Source organism: Hemiscyllium ocellatum, chromosome 11 (assembly GCF_020745735.1).
Source record: "Hemiscyllium ocellatum isolate sHemOce1 chromosome 11, sHemOce1.pat.X.cur, whole genome shotgun sequence".
Classification (NCBI taxonomy): Eukaryota; Metazoa; Chordata; class Chondrichthyes; order Orectolobiformes; family Hemiscylliidae; genus Hemiscyllium; species Hemiscyllium ocellatum.
Window position 1 is genome coordinate 36,255,664 of NC_083411.1, and position 25,609 is coordinate 36,281,272.

The 25,609-nt window shown below is 40.2% G+C and overlaps 1 protein-coding gene across 2 annotated transcripts in view; it reads right to left on the reverse strand.

Moving 5' to 3' along the window:
- arhgef9a (Cdc42 guanine nucleotide exchange factor (GEF) 9a) overlaps positions 1-25,609 on the reverse strand; it is a 349,853-nt gene that overhangs the window by 313,429 nt on the left and 10,815 nt on the right. For both annotated transcript variants that reach the window (XM_060832122.1, XM_060832124.1), the window contains exons 2-3: positions 15,235-16,812; positions 5,005-5,361 (exon numbers count right to left, since the gene is read on the reverse strand). In XM_060832122.1, the coding sequence (XP_060688105.1) occupies positions 5,005-5,361; positions 15,235-16,611 (1,734 nt within the window). In that variant the 5' untranslated portion in view covers positions 16,612-16,812. The remainder of the gene's footprint in view (positions 1-5,004; positions 5,362-15,234; positions 16,813-25,609) is intronic.

Sequence of the window (25,609 nt, forward strand, 5' to 3'; positions counted from 1 at the left end):
TCAATGGATAATTGTACTCCGGGGAGAGTGGGAAGAAAAACTGATGATAGGACCATGAGTGGGTGAAAAACTGATAATGGGGACCATAAATAGGTGAAAATGGATTGGCTGTGCTGAAAGTAGCTCATATCAAAGTTCAAGTTTGCCATGAGCCAGAATGTAAACATACTAACAATGGCCTCAGTGTTCCTGAGCTAGGAAGAGGAATGACTGACAGCTGTTAGCTATGCAGTGACTATTATTTGAATTACATGCATAAATTAATATCAATGAGGGCAGATTCATTTATGTCTGTGTTACTTGCTGTTGTTCAAAACATGTTAAGATTAGTTGTATGGATTCACAATGAAGACAATCCAACTTGGATATAGATGCAGAAAAACTGTATTTCATGGAGGAGAAGGCACTTGCTTGAAAGATATATAGGGCAAAATAATGAATGGCTTGCTTTTATTCCAATTTCATTGAAGTTTAAGAGCACTGTTGAAATAATGTTAATATGGATATCTGTATCTGCAATAGGTTGTGTTGAATATTCTTTATTATTATTGTCACTTCTGAATTTTAGTCGCATGTTTCATTCTTTTTGAATGATCAATACTTTTGTGCAGTAATCAATTCACATTAAATTGGATAGGTTATTCTGAAAAACTGTGCTTCATAAATATAGATCCTGGTTTACTTTAAATGATAATAACAACAATTTACATTTTTTATAACATATGTGATATCGCCAAAACATTCCAAGGCACCTGACAGGAGTGATATCACACAAAATTTGACACCCAACCATATAAAATGAAATTAGAAAACTTGATCAAAGAAGTTGTTTTTAAGTACTTAAGCGGGGGAAAAAGAGTGCTGGAGAGCATAGGACATATGGCATTGTAATTCCAGAGCTTAGGTCCCAGTCAGCTAAAGACATTGCTAATGGAGTAATGAATTCAGTGATGTACAAGGAACCAAAATTGGAAGATATATATTTAGGAGGTAGTAGGCCTGCAGTAGTAGTTACCAATATAGGGGAGTGAAGGCAATGGAGGGATTTAACCATAGCATAAGACCATAAGACAAAAGACATAGAAGTGGAAGCAAGTTCATTTGGCCCATTGAGTGCACTCCACCATTCAATCATGGCTGATGGGCATTTCAATTCCACTTACCCGCACTCTCCCCGTATCCCTTAATTCCTTGCGAGATTAGGAATTTATCAATCTCTGCCTTGAAGACATCCAACCTCCCAGCCTCCACTGCATTTCATGACAATGAATTCCACAGGCCCAACACTCTCAGGCTGAAGAAATGTCTCCTCATTTCCGTTCTAAATTGACCCCCTCTAATTTTAAGGCTGTGCCCACGGGTCCAAGTCTTCCCACCTAACGGAAACAACTTCCCAGTGTCCACACTTTCTAAGCCATGCATTATCTTGTAAGTTTCTATTAGATCTCCCCTTAACCTTCTAAACTCCAAGGAATACAATCCCAGGATCCTCAGAGATTCATCATATGTTAGGTCTACCATTTCAGGGATCATCTGTGTGAATCTCTGCTGGACACACTCCAGTGCCAGTATGTCATTCCTGAGGTGTGGGACCCAAATTGGACACAGTATTCTAAATGGGGCCTAACTAGAGCTTTATAAAGTCTCAGAAGTATGTTGCTGTTTTTATATTCCAACCCTTTTGAGACAAATGACAACATTATGTTTGCTTTCTTAATCATGGTCTCAACCTGCAAATCAATCTTAAGAGAATCTTGGACTAGCAGTCCCAGATCCCTTTGTACTTTGATTTTATGGATTTTCTCACCATTTAAAAAATAATCCATTCCTGTATTCCTTTTTCAAATTGCGAGACCTCACACTTGCTCACATTGAATTTCATCAGCCATTTCTTGGACCACTCTCCTAAACTGTCTAAATTTTTCTGCAGCCTCCCCACCTCCTCAGTACTACCTGCCTGTCCACCTAACTTTGTATCATCAGTGATCTTCACCAGAATGCCCCTAGTCCCTTCATCCAGATCATTAATATATAAAGTGAACAGCTGTGACCCTAACACTGAACCCTGCAGGACCCCATTTGTCACCAGCTGCCATTCCAAAAAAGAACCTTTTATCCCAACTCTCTGCCTACTGTCAGACAGTCAATCCCCAATCCATGCCAGTAGCTCACCTCAAACACAATGGGCCCTCACCTTACTCAGCAGCCTCCCGTGAGGCATTTTGTTTAGATAGATAGCATCCACTGGGTTACCCTGGTCTAACCTACTTGTTACATATTCAAAGATTTCTAACAGATTTGTCAGACACGACCACCCCTTATTAAATCCATGCTGACTTATTTTAATCTGATCCTGCACTTCCAAGAATTTAGAAATCTCATCCTTTATGATGGATTCTAGAATTTTACCTACAACCGAGGTTAGGGTAATTGGTCTATAATTTTATATCTTTTGTCTTGATCCTTTCTTGAACAAGGGGTTACAACAGCGATTTTCCAATCATCTGGGACTTTCCTCGATTCCAATCATTTTTGAAAGATCACAGTCAGCGCCTCCACTATTTCCTCAACCACCTCCCTCAGAACTCTAGGATATAACCCATCAGGACCAGGACAGTTATCAATTTTTAGACCTTTTAACTTGTCTAGCACTTTCTCTTTTGTAATGGCTACCATACTCAACTCTGCCCCGACTCTTCTTAATTATTGGGATGTTACCCCTGTCTTCCACAGTGAAGACTGACACAAAGTACTTATTAAGTTCTTCAGCTATTTCCTTATCTCCCATCATCAGCCTTTCAGCATCAATTTGGAACATCCCAATTTCTACTTTTGCCTCTCGTTTGTTTCTTATTTATTGAAAGAAACTTTTACTATCACTTCTAATATTACTAGCTAGCTTACCTTCATATTTGATCCTCTCCTTGTTTATTTCTCTTTGTTATCCTCTGTTTGTTTTTGTAGTCTTCCCAATCTTCTGATTTCCCAGTGCTCTTGGCCATTTTATAAGCTCTCTCTTTTTCTATGATACATTTCCTGACTTTCTTTGTCAGCCATGACTGTGTAACCCCTCCCTGGATAATCTGTCTTTTCTTTGGGAAGAACCTCTGTACTTGTCCTCAATTACACCCAGAAATTCCTGCCATTGTTACTCTATTGTCTTCCCCACTAGGCTCTGCTTCCAGTCAATTTTTGTCAGTTCTTCTCTCATGCCCCTGTATTTATCTTTATTTAGTTGTAACATCATTACATAGATTTTGTTTTTTTCTTTCAAACTGCAAACTGAACTCTACCATATTATGATCGCTGCCTCCTAAATGTTCCCTTACTTTAAGGTCTTTTATAAAGTCTGGCTCATTACATAGAAGGGCTCATGCCCAAAACATCGATTCTCCTGCTCCTTGGATGCTGCCTGACCTGCTGCGCTCTTCCAGCAACACAATTTCAGCTCATCACAAGCTGGTCCAAAAAAACATCCTGTAAGCATTCCATGAGTTCCCTTTCTTTGGATCCACCGGCAACATTATTTACCCAGTCCACCTGCATATTGAAGTCCCCTATGATCACCATGACCTTGCTTTTCTGACATGCCCTATCTATTTCCTGGTGCATCTTGCATCCCTGGTCTTGACCACTGCTGGGAGGTCTGTACATAACTCCCCTTTTTTTTTCCTTTGTGGTCTTTGCCTCATCTCCATCCATACAGACTCCACATCATCTGACTCAATATCATTCAGTGCTATAGATTTAATCTCATTCTTAACTAACCAAGGCAACCCCGCCCCCTCTGCCCACCGCCCTGTCTTTTCGGTAAGTTGTAATTCCTTGAATATTTAACTGCCAGGCCTGAACCCCAGCAACCACGTCTTTGTGATGCCCACCACATCATCATCATTCACAATGATTTGTGCTGCTAATTCATCTGCTTTGTTACAAATACTACGCACATTTAGATAAAATGCCTTAATGCTAATTTTCTTATCCTCATGATTTCCAACATCTTTCGTAATATGTCCTAAGTTATTAATCTTTTTTGCTTCCTTCCTAGCCTGCCATGAACGTAAACCCCGCACACATGCAAACCTGCTGCTTATCTTTCTACTTGACACAATACTCCCTGTTGCTTTCCCTTTCCCTTTCCCCCCAACTTATTTTAAACAGAGTCTGCTTATGCTGACAAATGAAAATTCAATTTGACAATAGAATTACATGTCTATACTTTTCATTCTCACTTCTATCCCCTCTTTTACAAAAGAACCTGGCACATACTAAGTTTTATTCCAATAGATATCATAGTCATCTGGTGGGACCAAGTTATTATCCCTCATGCATAAAAGAATGCTACTAATGTATTCAATATTGAAGACATATTGTTGGATCATTTTTGTCCTTTCATTCAATATCCACCAAAGCCTTCCACCATTGATCATAAAAGCAATCAGGAAAGAATAGTTTATTGATTCTTGCTAATTGTTAATCCTGCTGGTTTGAGGCCAACTTTCATACAACTGCTTCTGCCTTTCCCACATTTAGCACAGGTCAGGAATAAAATTTGGGAATATATAGAGTGTACAAAATAAAACATCAAGGAGCAATGCATTTATTGACTACAGGGTATTCAGAGGATATTAAACAAAACTATATTCCACACCAATACTTCTTTTTTGTTCACTATACTAAAGTGAAGCAAGGGTGAATTTGTTCATATTTACAGTCAATGCTGAAATTTATGTCTAACTTATCCATATTAAAACACTAGATGGATAAAGATTATAGACATTGTGCAAAATGAGAAGCAAAATTTACTCAGCCAACAAATTTATTCTTGCAGTTAGTTTTACTGATTTGCTGCGATATTCCAGAAACTAGACAAGAAGTTGAAACAAGAAAATCAGCTTGAAAGGAAGAAAAGTGAAGGAAAGGAATAAATAACTATGGTGCAGTCTCTCAAACATCTAACAGAAAAGTGATTGAGATAAGAACTAGTAATAAACCAAACCTTACTTGATGAAGATTATTTGTCTTCTCACAATGTTCAACAAGAGTTGCTCCATCTATCACAGAGATTGGCCGTTGCCTAGCTCGCTTGCTTCTCAGCTTTATCTTGGAAGCTGGTGAGGAGTTGCTGGACATTCCAAGTGCTGCTGTGTCTGCCAGTGCTCTGGGCTTTTTACTGAAATCTGCTACCGCAAGAGAGTCTTCTTTTGGGATTGCACATTGCCAATTGCAAAACTGACCACAATCAGATACAGGACGTGGTAGTTTTTTGCAATTTACTTGTGTTTGTTCATTGTTCAGGTCTTCACATCTTCCAATTTCTTCATTATGAGACAGCTCATCCACATACTTCTTTGCAGTGACCTTGTGAATTTAAATTTCAATTATTATACTATATTTCTGCAAACTGCATACACATAAAATTGCATTCGCAAATTTAAAAAAATTAACATTGACCTAATTTACACTCAGAAAGTGTTTTTTTGTCTCATTTTCTCTTCATAATTCTCTTTTCCAAAAGATACAGCTGGAAAATATATATGTTGGAAGATAGTTTGATTTGTGAAATCCTGGCAACCATTAGCAGTGAATTATAATATTGATGAGTTAGTATTTATAAGATTTATAAGACCTAGGAGCTGCCTTCGTATTCCAATGACATCCAGGTAGTGCTTGACTTATTTAATAACTTACAGTCAGTTGATAGATAAGTTAGGCATTCTAAATCTTGTTCCTACTGGCAGTAGTACATTGCATAAATACTCCCTCCTGGTATACGATCTGGAAAAATATTGATAAGCTCATTCACACAAAGCATAACATCAATGTAATAGGAACTGTAACATTGTCAAACTACTGAGTGAGGTAATGGCTGAGATTGAGTTGGTTTCAAATGTATTGGTAAGGTAGAATGGAAATAGTTTCACTTTGCATCTGACTACAGTACCTGATATCGGCACTAAACTAAACTATTGGAGAACAGACTTATTGACAGATGGAATCTAATGAGGAACTTTTGAATTAAATCATTGGCAGGGTCTCAGATGTATTTGGCTTATATTGGAAAACCTCAAACACACTGACCATGAAATCAGTGGTTGTCTGAGAGGTCCCATGAACATCACAGGACCACACAGAATGTATGCATTGACCAGTAAATGAGTGAAAAGGTTGAAAGGAAATATTAGCTAAAACAAATATGATAATTGCAATGTGTGATTTACCTGCACTATTCTTCATGATGCCAGTAGCATGCACATTATGTGATGTCTGCTCACTATAATAGTTGCAGTTTGCAGCCAGTTTGTTGTTGAGTGGCTGCATGTCTGATTCAAGGTCATTCCTGGATTCCCAGGATAGATGTGTTGTCCCAGTTGAAATGGGACAGGCTAAGTAAAGACATGCCAGAGAATTCCTAGAGGCCTGGCATTCCAACCACAACGCCATAAACAAACACATAGATCTAGATACCATCTATCAACCCCTCAGAAAATGAACAGGAAATGACATCACCACAAACCCCAGGAACCCCATCCAGGACAAACATATAAATAGACAGCAGGGGACAACAGCTTCGCTTCACTTGGAGGTCACCACTGATGATGTTACCTAGCCAGGTAATGAAACATCTGGATATCAAACTTACAGCTCAGCGAGCAAACCTACACCCTAAAGTATTTACCTTATTCAACTGAGCAAGATTAGAGCTCGGGCAAAAGCCAGGGACATATCTAGCTTGGCAAAAGTAGATCCTGGTGTAAAGCTGGACTTATGCTCGTGAATAATTAGTACAAGGACTTTTCATGGACCAGGGGAGCATAGACATAGGACAGGAGAGTGATTGATTGAAACTGGGGCAAACATTTAGGAATTCCATGATGGAATTTGGCCTTTGAGAGGGAGTTTCAAGGACAGATTGGAAAAAGCAAGGTATTGTAATTCCTTGTGAGGTTTACATGAGATTTGATGGCCCATTGTGTCAATAGTGTCATAGAGAGTCATACAATTATACAGCATGGTAACATCCTTTGGTTCAACTCGTCCACACTGACTGGATATCCAAAACTGTTCTGTCTTGGAAAATTGCTGAGAAGTCTGTGGGGACGTCTCATGACAATTTGCTATTTGGTTTCTGCTGTGGGCTATTTGATTAGAGTTAAACAAATAGGTACAGGTAGACAGCAGTACCTAACTGGTGAGGACAGGTGCCTGTGTTTCCTTACACCAATGGAGGGGATAGTGTTCACCATCATTGGAGTGGTCTAGTTGTTACAACTAAAACTTAGCCCTTGTGACACACATTGAGATGGAATTCCAGAAGAAATTCAAAAACAGTGCAGCCTTGTAAACTACCATTGACAGGCAACGTGGTCTGGATTAAAAGAATGCTTAGCATCACAAATATCATCATGTGCATTGAAACATATGCCTGAGCTTACTCTGTTATCAAAATGATTAACTCACTGAAAATGAAAGCCAAAAATCTGAACTCTGATAATGCTTTCTTTCCAGAGAAAATATGATTGTCAGCAAGTGATGTTTGTAGAATTACCATAAATACCCACTAGATGGTGCAATAGGAATATCACCATGTTCTCTCAAGTTGTGCCTCATGAAAAGTATTATTTTCATTTTGTGTGGGAAAACTCTTCAACTTTGACCTATGGGGGAAAAAAAAATTCTCCTTCCAATGCAAAATCTCAAGAGTGAGCACTGTTAACTCATGATGCTGTTCATGGAATATTAGGTGATATGTTGTTTGATGAGGACTTGACGTTCAGATGATATTGAAATGATGTCCCTGTAAAGTTATGTAATATTAGAAATGTTAAGCAGATGTTAGTAAAAAATTGACATTTCACATGAAATTATGTATGAGGAGATTTTTATATATGAATGTTTAGGGCAAAAGAAGTTAGAAAGAAATATATGAATCTAGTTCAAAAAATCTGTATAACAGCATACTGTAAGTGTCAACTGATCAAACTTGCATACACACTATAATTTGGAGATAACGATTGCAGTCACAGTGGGTTGAATAGCTTCTTTCTGCACTATAACAATTCTATACTGCTGTAATAGTCATCTCAAGGGAGTCTTCGTGGGGAGGCAGGAAACTGGTATTGGGATTGCAATCAGATTAGTTATGATGGCCTGTTCTTGCTACTAAAGTTTTATGTTCTTGTATTCTTCTCCCTTCACATGTCTTCATGCTAGTGGTTCCCTGTCAGTCTCTTTATCTACTCTCCTGCTTTTCCTTGTCTTCGGTTGAGGAGTGGCGAGTGACTTAGATGTTAACAAAGCTTGGGCAGCAAAGCTACTTTCCCATGCAAGTCTTCAATTACAAGGACAGTCAGGTTGCAAAGATGTCTTTGGTGCCTGATTTGCATGTTGATTGTGATACCAGGGTTCCAGCAGGTCTCCCTCTTTTTCTCACTGGAGGACAGGTTAAGATTAGACTTGAAGTGATGGGAGCCGCAGGTAAATTCCAAACCATTTTAATAGCCCATTCATCTGGTTCCTATCATGCAGATAGTAACATTTGGCACAATAGAACTGAGGAAGGTCATTTGACCTATCACATTGGTACTTGGTCATTTGCTGAAGCAATCAAAAACTAAACTTATCTGTTCTTCTCTCTTCCCTACACCTGTATTTGATTCCCTTCAAACATGTATCTATTTTCTCTCAAAACATGTAGATTTTTCTGTTGTAACCATTCTCAGTGGGGAAGGGGAGGGGTCAGGGGGCACGGGGGGGGGGTGGAGGGTCCTAGGTGTTTGACTTGCAGCCAGGCAGAATGGTCACAATGACCATCTTCTTCGTTGTACCCATACTAAGATTCTAAGCGTATAATGCCAGATTTTAAGTAGGTCACCCCTCATAAATGATTTCCCAAGTGTGAAGTGATGCCCTTGGGCAAAACAAACAAGGCAAAGGAATACATGATGAATGGTAAGATCCTGTGGAACACCAGGGATCAGAGGGACATTAGCATGCATGCCGATCAGCCCCTTAAGGTAACAGAACAGGTGAATAAAGTATTTATAAAGGCATTTGGGATACTTGCCTTTATTAGCTAAGGACTTAGAGTATAAGAGAGGAAGGTTAGGCCAGAACTCGATGAGACTGCAAGAGTAATGTATGCTGTTTTGAAATCCATATTACAGGAAGGATGTGATAGCACTAGAGAGTGTGCAGAGGAAATTTGTAAGGATGTTAACAGGTGGGAAAATTTAGTTTTGAAGAGAGATTGGACAGACTGGGGTTGATTTCCTTTGAGCACATGTGACTGAGAGGGACATGCTGGAGATGGTCAAAGTTAGGGTGTGCAGGGTGGCGTAGGTATGGGAAATAGGAAGGAACGTTTCCCTTTAGTGGAGAGACCAATGACCAGGGAGCAGAGATGTAAGGTAAAGCACAGGAATTTAGAGGGGATGTAAGGAAAATATTTCACACCCAAAAGATGGTGGACTCTGGTACTCAGTAAAGGTGTTTGAAGCATAAACCCTCAGGATATTTATAAAGTGTTTAGATGTGCACCTCAGATACCAAGGCAGAGTCTAGATTAGAGTGGTGCTGGAAAGCACAGCAGTTCAAGCAGCATCCGAGGAGTTTTTACCTGATACCAAGGCACACAAGGCTTTGGGCCAAGTGCTGAAAAATGGGATTAGGATAGTTAGGTGCTTGTTTTGAATGAATCAAAAGTGCAGACTTGATGGGTCAAGGATGTTTTTCTGTGCTGTAGTCCTCTATGACTCTATGCAGAGAGAAACATATTCAGACAGGGCCATTATTTTTATTTACTAGGGTCGACTCAAAAGCCAATTCAAAAAAGTAGTTGGGACCCCACTCTGAGGTTTCCTACCCCATTTCTGGGTTTAACAATTCGTGGGTGTGCTTTTCAAGGGTTCAGGCTGATTCAGAGTGTGGAGCTAGACCTCCCCATCTGTCCGGCTCCATTACAGAGACCAGCATGACCTAGTCCCCAGCAATTTTCATGGAAGTTAAGCCTGCTTTTTAAGGCACAATTAAGGTGTGATGCACCATAGTCAGCATGAGGGATCCTACTGAAATGTAAGTCCTTCTCATGCCACCCCTCCCATATTAAGGAGTGCCTCGCCTCCAATTTCAATGGTCCATCGTGCCCCTTCTGCCTAGGAATGCCACCCAAACATATCCATGGGCTAGAGCTGAGGTAGCTTCATCTTAGCTTGATTGACAGCTAGGCTGTCTGATCTCTGACTTTTGAGTGCCTTGTGGTTTCAGGTAATGAAACCTTAATGACCCTGGATGACTGACATTTATATTACCCACCACAGGAAGGAGTCCTTTTACAATGAAAAGTTAGGAATGAATCTCATTTTTAAAACTTTCTTTTCACACATCTAAATGTCACTTTAGTGTTTGTCGCTAGTAAACAATGGCCCAGGGTACTGGGGGTCCATGGGGATGTCTGGCAAGGATGGAGGATGGAGAGTGAGGAGTGAGTACTGCAGGTCATTTTTGTTTATTTACTGCAACTGGGATACAGAATCACAGTGTCAAGGTGAGCCTTTTGAACAGACCACCTCTATAGCCAGCATTCTTTGTGCTGATGTCCGAACATTTTCTGGGGTTACTGAGGCTTATTTCAGCTGGCGACCTACCCCCAACATCAGAGGTTACACCTCGGGAGCCATTCCTCCGGCATGAAAAGCTGAGAAAAATCCCAACTCCCAACTGCCTCAGGGATGACCATATAGCCCAAGAAAAGAGACAGGAAATACAAATAAGAAATAAAAACTACAAATATCATATAGATGGGGATGGAGAGCAAGAGACAAAGGAAAGGGGAAACATCAACTTATCATGTAGATGAAAAGCAAGAAAGATCGGTTAAAAGGCAGTTTGGAATGGTTGGACTGGCTAAGCTTGGCTTGTATGTAATGGTGACGAGAAGAGTAAGACCGTAAAGCATAGAAGACCTTGAAGCATCTCGACAGTGATCATGTGGAATCTACGTTTCCTGCAAAAATCTTAAACTTTGGGCCTTTTATTTAAAAATAAGAGGCTTAGTATTTAAGGTAGAGACTGGGAGGTTTTTTTTCTCTCACAGAGGGTTGTGAGTCTTTGAAATTCTCCTGTCACCCAATTTTCCTCAACCGGCAGTGGAAGCAGAGTCTTTGAATATTTTTAAGGCAGACATACATTTGTGATAAACAAGAGTTAAAGGGCTATTGAATGTTGTGAGAATGTGGAGTACCAGAGAGTCAGGATCAAAGGTGCAACCAATTGGCTTGCCCTTGTTCTGAACTTATATGATTGTATGTTCATGGAAGACCTTCAATTACAAGCCATAGAAATAGAGGGATCTCTACTGAGATAGCTTTGGCAAATAGAGTTAAGGAAAATCCAAAGGGTTTTTACAAATACATCAAGAATAAAAGGGTAAGTAGGGAGAGCCTAGGGCCCCCTCAAAGATCAGCAAGGCAGCCTTTGTGTAACCGCAGGAGATGGGGGAGATACTAAACGAGTATTTTGCATCAGTATTTACAGTGGAAAAGGACTTGGAAATAAACAATGACGTATTAAAAAATGTCCATATTATAGAGGAGGAAGTGCTGGATGTCTTGAAATGCATAAAAGTGGATCAATCCCCAGGACCTGATCAGGATGCACCCTAAAACTCTGTGGGAAGCTAGGGAAGTGATTGCTGGGCCTCTTGCTGAGATATTTGTATCATCGATAGCCACAGGTGAGGTGTCGGAAGACTGGAGGTTGACTAACATAGTGCCACTGTTTAAGAAAGGTGGTATGGACAAACCAGGCCTCTATATACCAGTAAGCCTGACTTCAGTGGTGGGCAAGTTGTTGGAGGGAATCCTGAGGGACAGAATGTGCATATATTTGGAAAGGCTAGGACTGATTAGGGATAGTCAACATGGCTTTGTGTGTGGAAATCATGTCTCACAAACTTGATAGAGTTTTTTGAGGAAGTAACAAAGAGTATTGATGAGGGCAAAGCAATGGATGTGATCTATATGGACTTCAGTAAGGCATTTGACAAGGTTCCCCATGGGAGATTGGTTAGCAAGGTTAGATCTCACGGAATACAGGGATAACTAGCTATTTGGATACAGAACTGGCTTAAATGTAGAAGACAGAGGGTGGGGGGGGGGGGGGGGGGGGGTTGTTTTTCAGACTGGAGGCCTGTGACCAGTGGAATGCCACAAGGATCGATTCTGGGTCTACTACTTTTAGTCATTTATATAAATGATTTGGATGTGAGCATAAGAGTTATATAGTTAGTAAGTTTGCAGACGACACCAAAATTTGAGGTGTAGTGGACAGCGAAGAAGATTACCTCAGATTACAACAGGATCTTGATCAGATGGGCCAGTGGGCTGAAGAGTGGCAGATGGAGTTTAATTTGGATTAAAGCAAGGTTCTGCATTTTGTGAAAGCAAATCTTAGCAGGACTTACACACTTAATGGTAAGGTCCTCGGGAGTGTTGCTGAACAAAGAGACCTTGGAGTGCACATTCATAGTTCCTTGAAAGTCACAGGTAAATAGGATAGTGAACAAGGTGTTTGGTATGCTTTCCTTTATTGGTTAGAGTATTGAGTACAGGAGTTTGGAGGTCATGTTGTGGCTGTACAGGACATTGGTTAGGCCACTTTTGGAATATTGTGTGCAGTTCTGGTCTCCTTCTGGTCTGAAAGATATTGTGAAACTTGAAAGGATTCAGAAAATATTTACAAGGATGTTGCCAAGGTTGGAGGATTTGAGCTTTAGGGAGAGGTTGAATAGGTTAGGGTTGTTTTCCATGGAGCTTCGGAGGCTGAGGAGTGTCATTATAAAAGTTTACAAAATCATGAGGGGCATGGATAGGATAAAAAGACAAAGTCTCTTCCCTGGGGTCATGGAATCCAGAACTAGAGGGCATAGGTTTAAGGTGAGAAGGTAAAGATATGAAAGAGACCTAAGGGGCAACTTTTTCATGCAGAGAGTAGTGATGTGTATGGAATAAGCTGCCAGAGGAAGTGGTGGAGGCTAGTATGATTGCAACATTTAAAAGGCAGCTGGATGGGTATATGAATAGGAAGGGTTTGTAGGGATATGGGCTGGGTGCTGGCACATGGGACTAGATTGGGTTGGGATATCTGGTCGGCATGGATGAGTTGGACCAAAGATGCTGTACATCTCTATGGCTCTTTGACTCTACTGCCGTGATAGAGATTGAGAGATCTTCTGTCACAATAAAAGAGATAGGGGAACCAGTGGTTACAGTGATAGAGATAAGAGACCTGCAGATACAGTGATAGAGATAGGGGGACCTGCAGTTACAGTGATGGAGATAGAGGGGGACCTTCTGTTACAGTGAAATGAGACATGGAGACCCTCTGTTAAAGTGATAGAGATAGAGGGGGACCTTCTGTTACAATGATAGAGAAAAAGGGATCTTCTGTTACACTGATAGAGATAGAGAGGGACTTTCTGTTACAGTGGTCGTGATAGTGGGGGACATTCTGTTACAGTGATAGAGAGAGAAGGACCTTCTGTTTCAGTGATTGAGAGAGGGTTCCTTCTGTTACAGTGATAGAGATATCGGGGGAACTTCTATTACAGTGATAGATATAGAGAGGTTCCTACTGTTACAGTTACAGAGATAGAGGGACCTTCTGTTACAGTGGTAGAGACATGAAGACCTTCTGTTATACTTATAGAGGTAGAGGGCGATCTTCTGTTACAGTAATAGAGACAGGGAGACCTTTTGTTACAACGATGGTGATAGAGGGACAGATTGTTACAGTGATAGAGACATGGGGATATTCTGTTACAGTGATGGAGATAGAGGGAGTCTTTCTGTTACTGTGATAGAGATATCAGGGTACCTCCTGTTACAGTAATAGAGATAGAGGGGACCTTCTGCTACAGTGATAGAGGTAGAGGGGGACCTTCTGCTACAGTGATAGAAACATGAAGACCTTCTGTTACAGCGATAGAGACTTGGAGACCTTTTGTTACAGTGATAGAGATAGAGGGGGACCTTCTGTTACAGTGATAGAGACAGAGTGGGACCTTTTGTAACAGTGATAGAGATAGAGGATAGAGATAGAGTGGGACCAACTGTCACAGTGACAGAGACATGGGGACCTTCTGTTATAGTGATAGAGACATGAAACCATCTGTTACATTGATAGAGATAGAAGGGCACTTTCTGTTACCGTGTTACAGACATGGGGACCTTCTGTTACAGTGATAGAGATACAGTGGGTCCTTCTGCTACAGTGATAGAGATAGAGGGGCACCTTCTGGTACAGTGATGGAGACATAGGGACCTTCAGTTACAGTGATAGAGACATGGGGACCTTCTGTTGTAGTGATAGAGACATTGAGGAGCTTTTGTTACAGTGATAGAGATGGAGGGCTACCTTCTGTTACACTGATAGAGATAGGGGGGACCTTCTGTTACAGTGATAGAGACATGGGACCTTCTGTTACAGTGATAGCGATAGAGGGGGACCTTCTGTTACTGTGATAGAGATATAAGGGGACCTTCTGTTACAGTGAAAGAGACATGGGGAAACATTCTGTTACAGTGATAGAGATAGAGGGATTTTCTGTTGCTTTAACAGAGATAGAGGGGGACCTTCTGTTACAGTGATAGAGACATAGGACCTTCTGTTACAGTGATAGCGATAGAGGGGGATCTTCTGTTACAGTGGTAGAGACATGGGGATCTTCTGTTGCACTGATAGAGATTGTGGGGGACCTTCTGTTGCAGTGATAAAGACATGGAGACCTTCTGTTCCAGTAATAGAGATAGAGGGGGACTTTCTGTTAAAGTGATAGAGAAGCATGGCAGGGCTTTCAATTACAGAAAGATAAAGATGGAGCATCAGCGGAGGGATAGTAGCAGAATTGAGAGTAAAAGAGAAACATATAGGAGTTTGGGGGAATATCCACAAATACATATGAAGATATATGTGCATAAAAGGGCAGAATGAGAGAAAATCATAACCATAAACGAAAGGCAGAACTATTTGTGATTATCATCTGCCAACAGTAAACTTGACCTGTGAGAGAAACAACACAAGACCTACTTACAAAACATGACATTGAAATCATTTCACTCACGGGATTTACAGCTTCTGTTCAAACAAATGTTGTATGTCATATCTTTTTGGTTAAATTGTTTTAAAATCCAAGGTGCTTTGCAGAATCATAAGGGTAGAACAGTCATTACCAACCTGATTTGAATCATCCACTGATGTTAGGGGTAATATTGCGTGATGGCATTGAGTTGGAGCTTCATCTCCTTGTACAATTTCACTTAGATTATGTGGTTGAATCTCATTTTTTTTACCTCTAGATTCTTCTGGGAACTCAACAATCTTATCAGAATGAGTAGCCACATTTGGAGCCTGAAACTTTGCCACATTGTCAGGGTTCTTCGATCCATCACGAGAGAGTGAAGCAGGAGGGAGGAAGTCAGGTAGTTCCGAGTTACATCTCCTTACAGAAATGTCAGCCCTTATTACTTCATGTAATTGTCGGCTTTCTGGTGATCTGGATTGACTGAGTGGGTTACATATTCCATGGTCTGAAGTGAGACAAGACTGTGACAGCAGGACACATTTCCCATCTCCGCTCTCCGGAATAATAGGAGCTATCTGAAGATCATGCTTATGACTGATGGATCTAGCCTCTGGGGCCTCCTCAAACTGTGTGTAGACATCTGAAAAGTTCCTCTGTTTACTTGCTCGGCTGATTAATTTTGCAACCTTGCTGAAGTCAATACCTTTTGACATGTTTTTTCTATCTTTTATTCTACTAAATGTGTTTGAATGATTTTGCTCACATTCCTGCTTAATAGTCACACAGTCAACTAATCCACCTGAATTTTGGCCATTGCAGTCTGTTTCCTCACCAGCAGAGCTTGTGTTTGACTTCTTTTTTAGTGACATATTTTTCAAGTAATTTAAAACATTCATTTTGCTACTTTGTTTATATTCTTCGGGGATTTTCATGTATTTATTATTTGGATCCTCTGCAAAAGCAGTTATGGAATTGCAACAACTTTTAATATTTGGGTCAAATGTTTTTCTATTTGAACCTTCGAGACATGTTTGTACATTATTCCACCTTTTGTTAACCTCATGGGCTTCTGCATCTTCAATGCTAACTGTCTCCAGAGCAGTGCTAATTAGATTTGCAGCTCCAGTAGTGTCAAAGTCTTGCAAATCTCCTGCAAATGTATGTCTAAACTTTCTTTTATCTGATGCCTGATCACACGTCAAAACACCATTTAGCGTCTGTCCTTTACGCCGACTCCATATATTAGAGGTTCTGTGTCTTATGTTCCTGGCAAATCGAAGCCTGAAGAATTCTATTGACTTGAGCCTTTTGAGTGATCGGAGTCTGTCCATGAAGGACAATCTGGATTTTTGCTTGGAAGCCTCTCTGAAAACAATCAATGAAGTCGGTCTTTTCCTGAAACTGAAGGCTCTGTGTTTTTTGAAAAGGGAATGGAAAAATGTAGCCATTCTGGGCATCTCATCTGCATCATTACCACCATCACCATCACTGAATTTGGGCTGATGAGAATTGGATTCATAGAACTTCATCTTTCTCCTTAATGTTTTCTTTAATGCCAGAAGTATGAGAATCTGCCCTAACACATCTGTTCACAATACAATCTGGGTTGCTGGAGTTGTTGATTGCACTTTCCACAGAATCACTATTTTTCACAGCGTTCAGCCTTGATCTTTGTAAAGCCTGGAACCATTTTGACTGGAAATATTCAATACTTGAAAATGTCACAATGCCTGCAGAATGAAAGCAATCAATCAATCAATTTGAAATAGTGCATAGCAAGCATAAAACTGAATTCTTAAAACAAGACAAGTTCTACGTGCGGAAAAAAATAAACTTAACAAAGGCTTCACAGCGTTACTAGTACGCACCAGGTTGAGAATGATCTGGTTAATTTTGTTGGTCTAATAATAAGTGATCACAGGCTGATCTAATGATTCCTTTACAATTTTGAAGCTGTCCAATTTGTCATCACCAGAGTTTAAACTCATAACCTAGATTGTCATATCAGTGGAGTTGGAAAAAGCAGCATCAGAGGAGGAGGGGAGTTGACATTTCAGGTCGAAACCTTCCATCAGGACTGGGGGAGGGGAAAGACACTGTGAATTAAATAGAGAGAGGGTGATGTGCCTGGGGGAAAAGTGGGTGTGATGGTGATAGGTGGATGCCGCTAGGAGGTGGCTGTGAATTTTCCAGCTCCACTCTGACTCCCCAGCATCTGCAGCTCTCATTATCTCCTGCATTGTTGAATGATCTGTCTATAATATGAGAAATTAAGGTTCAATGGAAATTTAAACTGGTTTTGTCTACAGTATGTCCAATCCTCTAAATTCTTACCTCTCGAGCATCTTGATTTTAAGCCTCCTCTGCTAGTGGCTATACTATCTGTTGCCTAGGTCGTAAAATCTGCAATTATCTCCTTATGCCTCTCTGTCTCCACACTTCACCTGACTACTTTTAAAAAGTCTTTAAACCCTACTTCTTCAACTAAGCGTTTAGTCATTCATCCTAATTCTCCCATATAGGTTTGTTTTATCAGGCTTCTGTGAAGCGTCTTGGGAGATTTTATGCCATTGGAGGTGCTACATAAATGTAAGTTGTTTGAGTTGGTGTGTTGCCACCATCTCAATGCAAGTTTTCCACTCCGGCAATAAATCTAAAATTTACCTCAATGAATGCAAGTACTATTCAAGCCAGTTGATACACTACACGCATAGAAATACATCCTTTTGCAATCATTTCAAAAATATGTAATGCTGAAGAGAACCCTATGTAGAAAGAGTTATCAAAATATTTTGATCATTGATCAGGGCAAATGTATAATGTTCACTTGGGCAAAGTGTAATGAGTGCCACAAAGATCAGTGCTGGCGCCTCAACTATTTATGATCGAAATGAGTGTCTTAGATGAAAGGGTGGACTGTCTTGTAGTGAAATTTCCTGACTATACAAAGATAGATAAGAAAACAAAAAGAGGGGGCAGGCAGTAGAACGCAAATCAGGAGACAATCAGATCAGACCTGATCTTTTGGAATGGTGTAACAAGCTCAGTTGGTCAAATTCCCTACTCCTGTTTCTGATCTCATGATATGTTAACACCACTAAACCAGAGACTGGAAACAAATGCACCCATGTCATCATTCCTAATTGCCTTTGCCTCTGAGCCCTACTGCATGGTGTGCCATCATTGTTTAATGGCTTTCCAATATATATTGTTCAGTTACCTATGAACAACTGCCACACAATCATCAGCCTAACGAAGAAGAGGAGGTGAAAATTGCAAACATTTCAAAAAAATATTCATGGTATGATGAACTCAAACCATTATCACATTGTCCTGCATTCACAATTATTCACCTGTTGGAGGAAAGAAATCTAGCAGTCTGAAACTCAAATAAATGCTGGCCAGTGATCTGATAAATGGGTTAAGTGCATACGAGTATAAAAGATTAATAAATGTTATTATTATGAGTTACATTGAAAAGCAATGCAAATGTTTCTTGATGCATTACTTTAGCCTCTGTTGTTCATCAAATATACTTTCTGAGAAGTGAAATCCAATTTACAGAAATATTCCAGATGTCTCGTAATTGTTTGTTATGTAAACAATGTGATTATGGGCATCACTGTATGAAAACATTAGCAATAAATATTGAGGTAAAGTCTGATTTTTAAATTGTCCCCTGTTTATCTACATGGGTACCTATCCTCAGAAGTTAGTAACGAGAAAGTTTGCCCTGCAGCTCTTGAAAGTCATTTCTACTCGAAGCCCACCAGTTATAGAATGTTATTTGAGCTAAAGATTTGGTTAGTATTTATTCCTTTTCTTTTTTTATTATGAAAGAATAGTGGGACTTTACAAAGTAGAAGACTTGTTGGAACAATGTACTTGACCTGATTTTCTAAAAAGAGTTAAGCATTCAATCTCGTTCCTTTGTTGTTTCTATTTATATAAATTTCAATTGTTCTTATTGTCATTTACCATATAGACTCAAGTAAAAGTCAATCTCATGTAAAAGTCGATCCGTTATTTTTGGTGAAAAATCTGGAATTTTCCATATATCTCATGTAAAAGTCAATCTTGGTTCTTCACAGTTAACAGATAAGATTTGTGAGTCAAGGTATTACCCAATATATAAATGTTATGATGAGGAATTTTTTTTTCATGCTGTTATGTGTTTTGATGTACAATTCACACCAATTTGGTACAAAAGTTTAAGATGTGTCAGCCTGGAGTCAGGTCACATCTTAGTACTTCAGCAGAGAGCTAAGATTGTACAAATACAGCTTACTGAATTAGAAGATAAGATATTACAGTTTCACCAGTTCGTAATCAGAATTTGGCAGAAGGAAGGCTACAAGTTATCATGAATTTTTGTTTCTGTTGCCTTTATCTGAGAATTACCATAATTCATAATTCATTTTTTTTCTTTGTTTATTTAGAGATCAGTTGGGCTTCTGCTCATGATTTGGTATTTTAGACCCTAGCATGAATTTCAGCCCCTCAAAAGTAGTATCCATGTAATAGTTGACCCCACTAAATTAAACCTTAAAAATAGTCTTAAAATAATTGATTTTTACACAAGTATATATGGTAACACAGCAGTCAAAGGTTCTGAAACTACATGGAATATATTGTGAATTTTACTTTAAAAAGTTTCAGAAATATAGATCTGACTGTGACTGAATCTTGAGTATTTTTGGCAAAATCTGAGCAGTACCAAGTTTTATGGAGGGCTTGTTACTGTGAGGCCTAATGAGTTCCTTCATTGTAAGTAACCAAGCTCACCTCATTAATTACATTTAACAATCCCTTTGACATCTCTCACATCTGATTTCTATCCCATCTTAACATGCACTTTTCCAGGTCAACTCTCTACTCAGAGGATATCCAGAATCCCCCAGCATGCCCTATGCCAATAAAATCTTTAAAAGGCCATCGTGTACCTTGATAGGCAATCTCAGTCCAGAGCTACCCTGCATGATTGATGACATTTGCCCTAGACATGGCATACTGGGCAAATCAGCATTCCAATTTGCAGGCAGGATCCTGATGAATCGGGTGATACCAAAATGGGAATTACTCTATCACCAGGCTCAATAGTGCAGACCATGACATCAGACCATGCAGCCTGATTCAGGAGAGCCATCCAGGTCAATGCAGTATCAACCACCTGGATGAATACTCAGGTAGGTCAATGGTGCTCTCTACTCCACCAGGATAAGTACCATCATTCTCAATCTGATTCCTCTATCACTCTATCTCTGCCACTGTGCCTATTTCCCATCAAGTTCCATGCTCTACTACTCTCAATATTGCCTGCAACATCTTCCCTCACTCACTGCACCCACCTCAATCCTGGACACCCTGAGCGTTACGTGCCCTCAGTGCTGCTTACTCACACTTACACCTGCACCAAAAATAACAGCTGTACCCACCCACTTCCATCTCGTGCAATACAAGCTTCTCTTACATTCCAAGATGAAAACAGCTCATAAAAGGACAAAGTGTCAAGATGGCTGGTGTATACCCCAGAGCAGGGTGGCACGGTGGCTCAGTGGTTAGTACTGCTGCCTCACGGTGCCAGGGACCCGGATATGATTCCAGCCACGGGCAACTGTCTGTGTGGAGTTTGCACTTTCTCCCCATGTCTGTGTGGGTTTCCTCTGGGTGCTCCGGTTTCCTCCCACAGTTCAAAGATTAGCAGGTTAGGTGAATTGGTCATGCTAAATTGCCTGTGGAGTTAGGTGCATTAGTTAGGGGCAATGGGTCTGGGTTGGTTACTCTTCAGAGGGTCAGTGTGGGTGTGTGGACTAGTTGGGCTGAAGGGCCTGTTTCCACACTGTAGGGAATCTATTCTAATCTAATGTTGGTCCTTCCACCTTAGGTGGAGACCATCCTGACACTTACTGCCTAAGCAGTTCCTGGATTAGTATCGGAGGCTGCTTTTAACTACAGTGCTGGGAACCCCTGAGTGAAGGCTATACCCCTTTCACTTGACTGAGGACTGCTGACAACTATAATAACCTTCCTGACTTTGCAGTGGTATGAGCTCAGTATTATTATGGACCAGACCAAACCCCCTCAAAATATATTAAGATACCACTCTAAACCCAAACTTTTTCTTAATTTAAAGGTAAGATATTGCACTCCAGATGCAATTCAATTGATCGAGCTCCTCGACTTTAGTTTAAAAATAAAGTGTGTTTTGCTTAAAGTTAAATTACAGACAAAATAAAAACAAAAGGAAAGAATTGGCTTAACCATAACTCTACCAAAACGTTTCACAACGTAATATATAAGCTACTTCTAATTAACTGTTACAATATAGTAATATTCCATGAACACACCCTGAGCAAAGGCAAATTCAGTAAAATAGATTTTCTCACATGTAATTCTAGCAGCAGGAGGAGAACCCCAGCTTTTATCTTTAACAGAGAGAGGAATTCAAACTTACACATCCAACTTCAAGTATCCAGAAACTACTGAAATCTAAAATTAAAAATCCTGTGGGAGATTGACCCAGGCTGCCTCTATTGTTTTAACTTAAAAAAAAACCAAAGCCTCATAAGCTGTTTATTGGCTTTGAGAAAATGGTTCAGTACCTCCACAGCAGGTAGTGAAGAAGGCTAATAGCATGCTGGCCTTCATAACAAGAGGAATTGAGTATAGAAGCAAAGAGGTGCTTCTGCAGCTGTACAGGGCCCTGGTGAGACCACACCTGGAGTACTGTGTGCAGTTCTGTCCTCCAATTTGAGGAAAGACATTCTGGCTATTGAGGGAGTGCAGCGTAGGTTCACGAGGTCAATTCCTGGAATGGAGGGATTACCTTACACTGAAAGACTGAAGTGACTGGGCTTGTATACCCTTGAGTTTAGAAGACTGAGAGGGGATCTGATTGAGACAAAAAGATTATGAAAGGATTGGACACTCTGGCAGCAGCAAACATGTTTCCGCTGATGGGTGAGTGCCGCACCAGAGGACACAGCTTAAAAATACGGGGTAGACCATTTAGGACAGAGATGAGGAGAAACTTCTTCACCCAGAGAGTGGTGGCTGTGTGGAATGCTCTGCCCCAGATGGCAGTGGAGGCCCAGTCTCTGGATTCATTTAAGAAAGAGTTGGATAGAGCTCTCAAAGATAGTGGAATCAAGGGTTATGGAGATAAGGCAGGAAGCGGATACTGATTAGGAATAATCAGCCATGATCACATTGAATGGCGGTGCAGGCTCGAAGGGCTGAATGGCCTACTCCTGCACCTATTGTCTATTGTCTATTGTCTCTAGCTCAACCTTTCTTCATGAAAAAAAACAGGACAAAATACAATGCATCAAGTCATAGTATTATCACAGTATTTCTTACTGAAGAGGTAAAATACAAAAAAAGCAAAACACAACTGTGCAATGCATAGTTATCCAGGTAGACTTTCAGTGATTGTGAGCTCTGACAGCAGGCAAAGAGCTGAAGGTGCAATCTGTCCAGTCCAAAAGCTGGGTGCATGCCCTTGAGCACACAATGTCCTTGCTGCAGCATGACAATGATAGTTGTTGGTGCAGCTTAAAATACAGCACTAAAGTAGTGTAAGTAGATTGGAAATGTGCCCTGAGTGGATGTGGAGTGCCTGTGGCCAGTGCCCAGGAGGCATGCCCTGAGATAATAGTGCCTGGTTGGCAATATGGAGGTCATTTGGAGCAAACAGCAAGCTGAATCCACTCTCTAGTTCCCTTGTCAAGTTTTCCAGATCAAGTTTGATTTGTAAAGATGAGAGACTGAATTTTAATGAGGCATGTTGTGACATTAACAAGGCATTTAATAAGCAAATTGATCATCCGTTATTTGGAAATGCTGGTGTTGGACTGGGGTGTACAAAGTTAAAAATCACACAACACCAGGTTATAGTCCAACAGGTTTAATAGGAAGCACTAGCTTTCAGAGTACTGCTCCTTCATCAGATGGTTGTGGAGTACACGATTGTAAGATGCAGAATTTATAGCAGAAGTTTACAGTGTGATGTAACTGAAAGTATACATACCTTGATTGTTTGTTAAGTCTCTCATTTGTTAGTATGACCATGTTAGTGTCTCTTTTTTCATATATAAATCACAAAACATTTTTTAAAGTCACATTCTCAAGTGAACTTTAACAATTGCTGTTGACAACACCAATTGAGAAAGTAACTTATAAAAAAAAGTTTTGTGATTTACATATGAAAGCGGAGACACTAACATGGTCATTCTAGCAGATGAGAGACTTAACAAATAATCAAGGTTTGTTTTAATGTATAATTTCAGTTACACCACACTGTAAGTTTCTGCTATAAATTCTGCGTCTTACAATCGTGTACTCCACAACTACCTGATGAAGGAGCAGCACTCCGAAAGCTACTGCTTCCTATTAAACGTGTTGGACTATAACCTGGTGTTGTGTGGTTTTTAACTTTGATCATCCATTGGCATCTTGCCACTGCCCAGCAAGAATCTTAGCACACTATTTATGAAAAGCATGAAGGAAAGAAGCAAGATGATCTCAACATCGTAAGAACTGCTTGAGACTTCTCATCCGATGCTGCCACATGTCCCACCAGAGCCCATGTTGTTCAGATTTAACCCATAGAGTAGACTTGTTTATGATAAATAGCATTAATAATATGTTCATTTCAGATATGAAGCCAAACTGAATCACACAAAAGATCAATTCTCTCCTTAGTGTATCATTTGTGGATCCAATATCTAGCTTTCTTTTCCACTTTTCTCACTTTGCTCCACAACTATCTTGAAGACATGGACTTTAAAGGAACATGGTTCCTTGGAAACCCACAAGATATTCCCAGTGATTATTATTCAAATGAATGCCTAATCAGTAAACATGGACAGATGTTTAAATTTGGTAATGGAAACACAGTTGGGTTAATTCTGTCATTCATTCAATATCCACATAATGCAATCCGAGTGGAAATGTGTAGGTAGCCACTAGAGCAGGGACATTGGCTTTATCTATCCTTTTCTATCACAGGAACCGCAGTGTACTTTTCAGTGTTACATTGAAGCTTGTGTCCACAGTTTTCATTTCCAATGGCTGGTAACTAGACATGGTAAAGCCCATATATCATGGTACTTGCTAAAACTACTGGAACTGAAGCATAGGTCCTGTAGCTGACAAGAAACAAGAAGGGGAAGTTCCTTTGATACAGTGTAGAATGGAAATTACCTTGCTTCATTTTCTATGAGATTCAAAAGCCAGTCATATCTTATTTTGCAAACTTCAATGCTCTTCAAAAAAATCACAATACACTGGTGAGCAGCCATGGTGCATTCAGTTCATTCTGGTGTTCAATAGAAATAAGCAATGTCAAATAGGATTATGTCAATTTTTTTTGTGATTTTTGTGGACTAGGCTAAAGCAAATGTATTCCAACATCTCTGGCTCTAAAATCATATTAAGTTGACAGCTGGATCACAAATGATTATTTTCCTTCTATGTTACATCAGAAAATATTATGATTAAAATCCAACAATGCCAATCAATGTGCTGTATGGGCATTGGCAGACTCACTCCAACTTTGTCGAGAACTAGTTATCTTCCACAAATTGGCAGAAGAATATATGACCATTAGCCTCAGCACCCCACCTTTGTGGGCAGAATCTGCAAAATACAGTAGTTCAGAGAGAATTAAAGTGAATATAAAAACTGCAGTTAAGTTGCTCCAGTGATAGAACACCAGGTCTCCCCATTGGATGACCCGAAGATTGTCTGGGTAGTTAATAATGAGGAAGAAGGTCATAGATTACAGGACAATATAGATAGGTTGGTCAGATGGATAGATCAATGACAGATGGAATTTAACCCAGAAAACTGTGAAATGATGCACTTTGGAAATAATAACAAGCCAAGGGAGTACTAATGGCCGGGCATTAGGGGAAGCTCAGAGAAACAGATCGATCTTGGGTGCTGGTCCACGGTTACCTGAATACAGCAGGACAGGTTAATATGGTAGTTAAGAAGGCGAACAAGACATTTGGCTTTATTGACTGTGGCAGAGTTTATAATAGCAGGGAGGTTATGTTGGAGCTGTACTTTGGTGAGGCTACAGCTGGAGTACTAGGAGAAAATGAGGACTGCAGATGATCTCGAGAGTGTGTTACTGGATATGTACAGCAGGTCAGGCAACATCTGAGGAGCAGGAGAATTGACGCTTCGGGCATAAGCCCTTCATCCTGATGACTACAGCTGGAGTACTGTGTGCAATTCTGATCCCCACATTATATAAAGGATGCGATTGCATTAGACGTGACATAAAGGACATTCTCCACGATGTCGTCTGGGATGAAGCATTTTAGCAATGAATAGATATTGGATAGGCTTGGACTGCTGTTATTAGAGCAGAGGAGGCTGGTGGAGGAGGGTGGCACGTGACTGAAGTTTATAAGATTATAAAGGGCATGAATAGGGTGACTAGGAAGCAGCAGTTCCCCTTTGTTTGAAGGGTGAATCATAAGGGGCAGTTTGAGGTGAAGGGCAGAAGGTTTACAG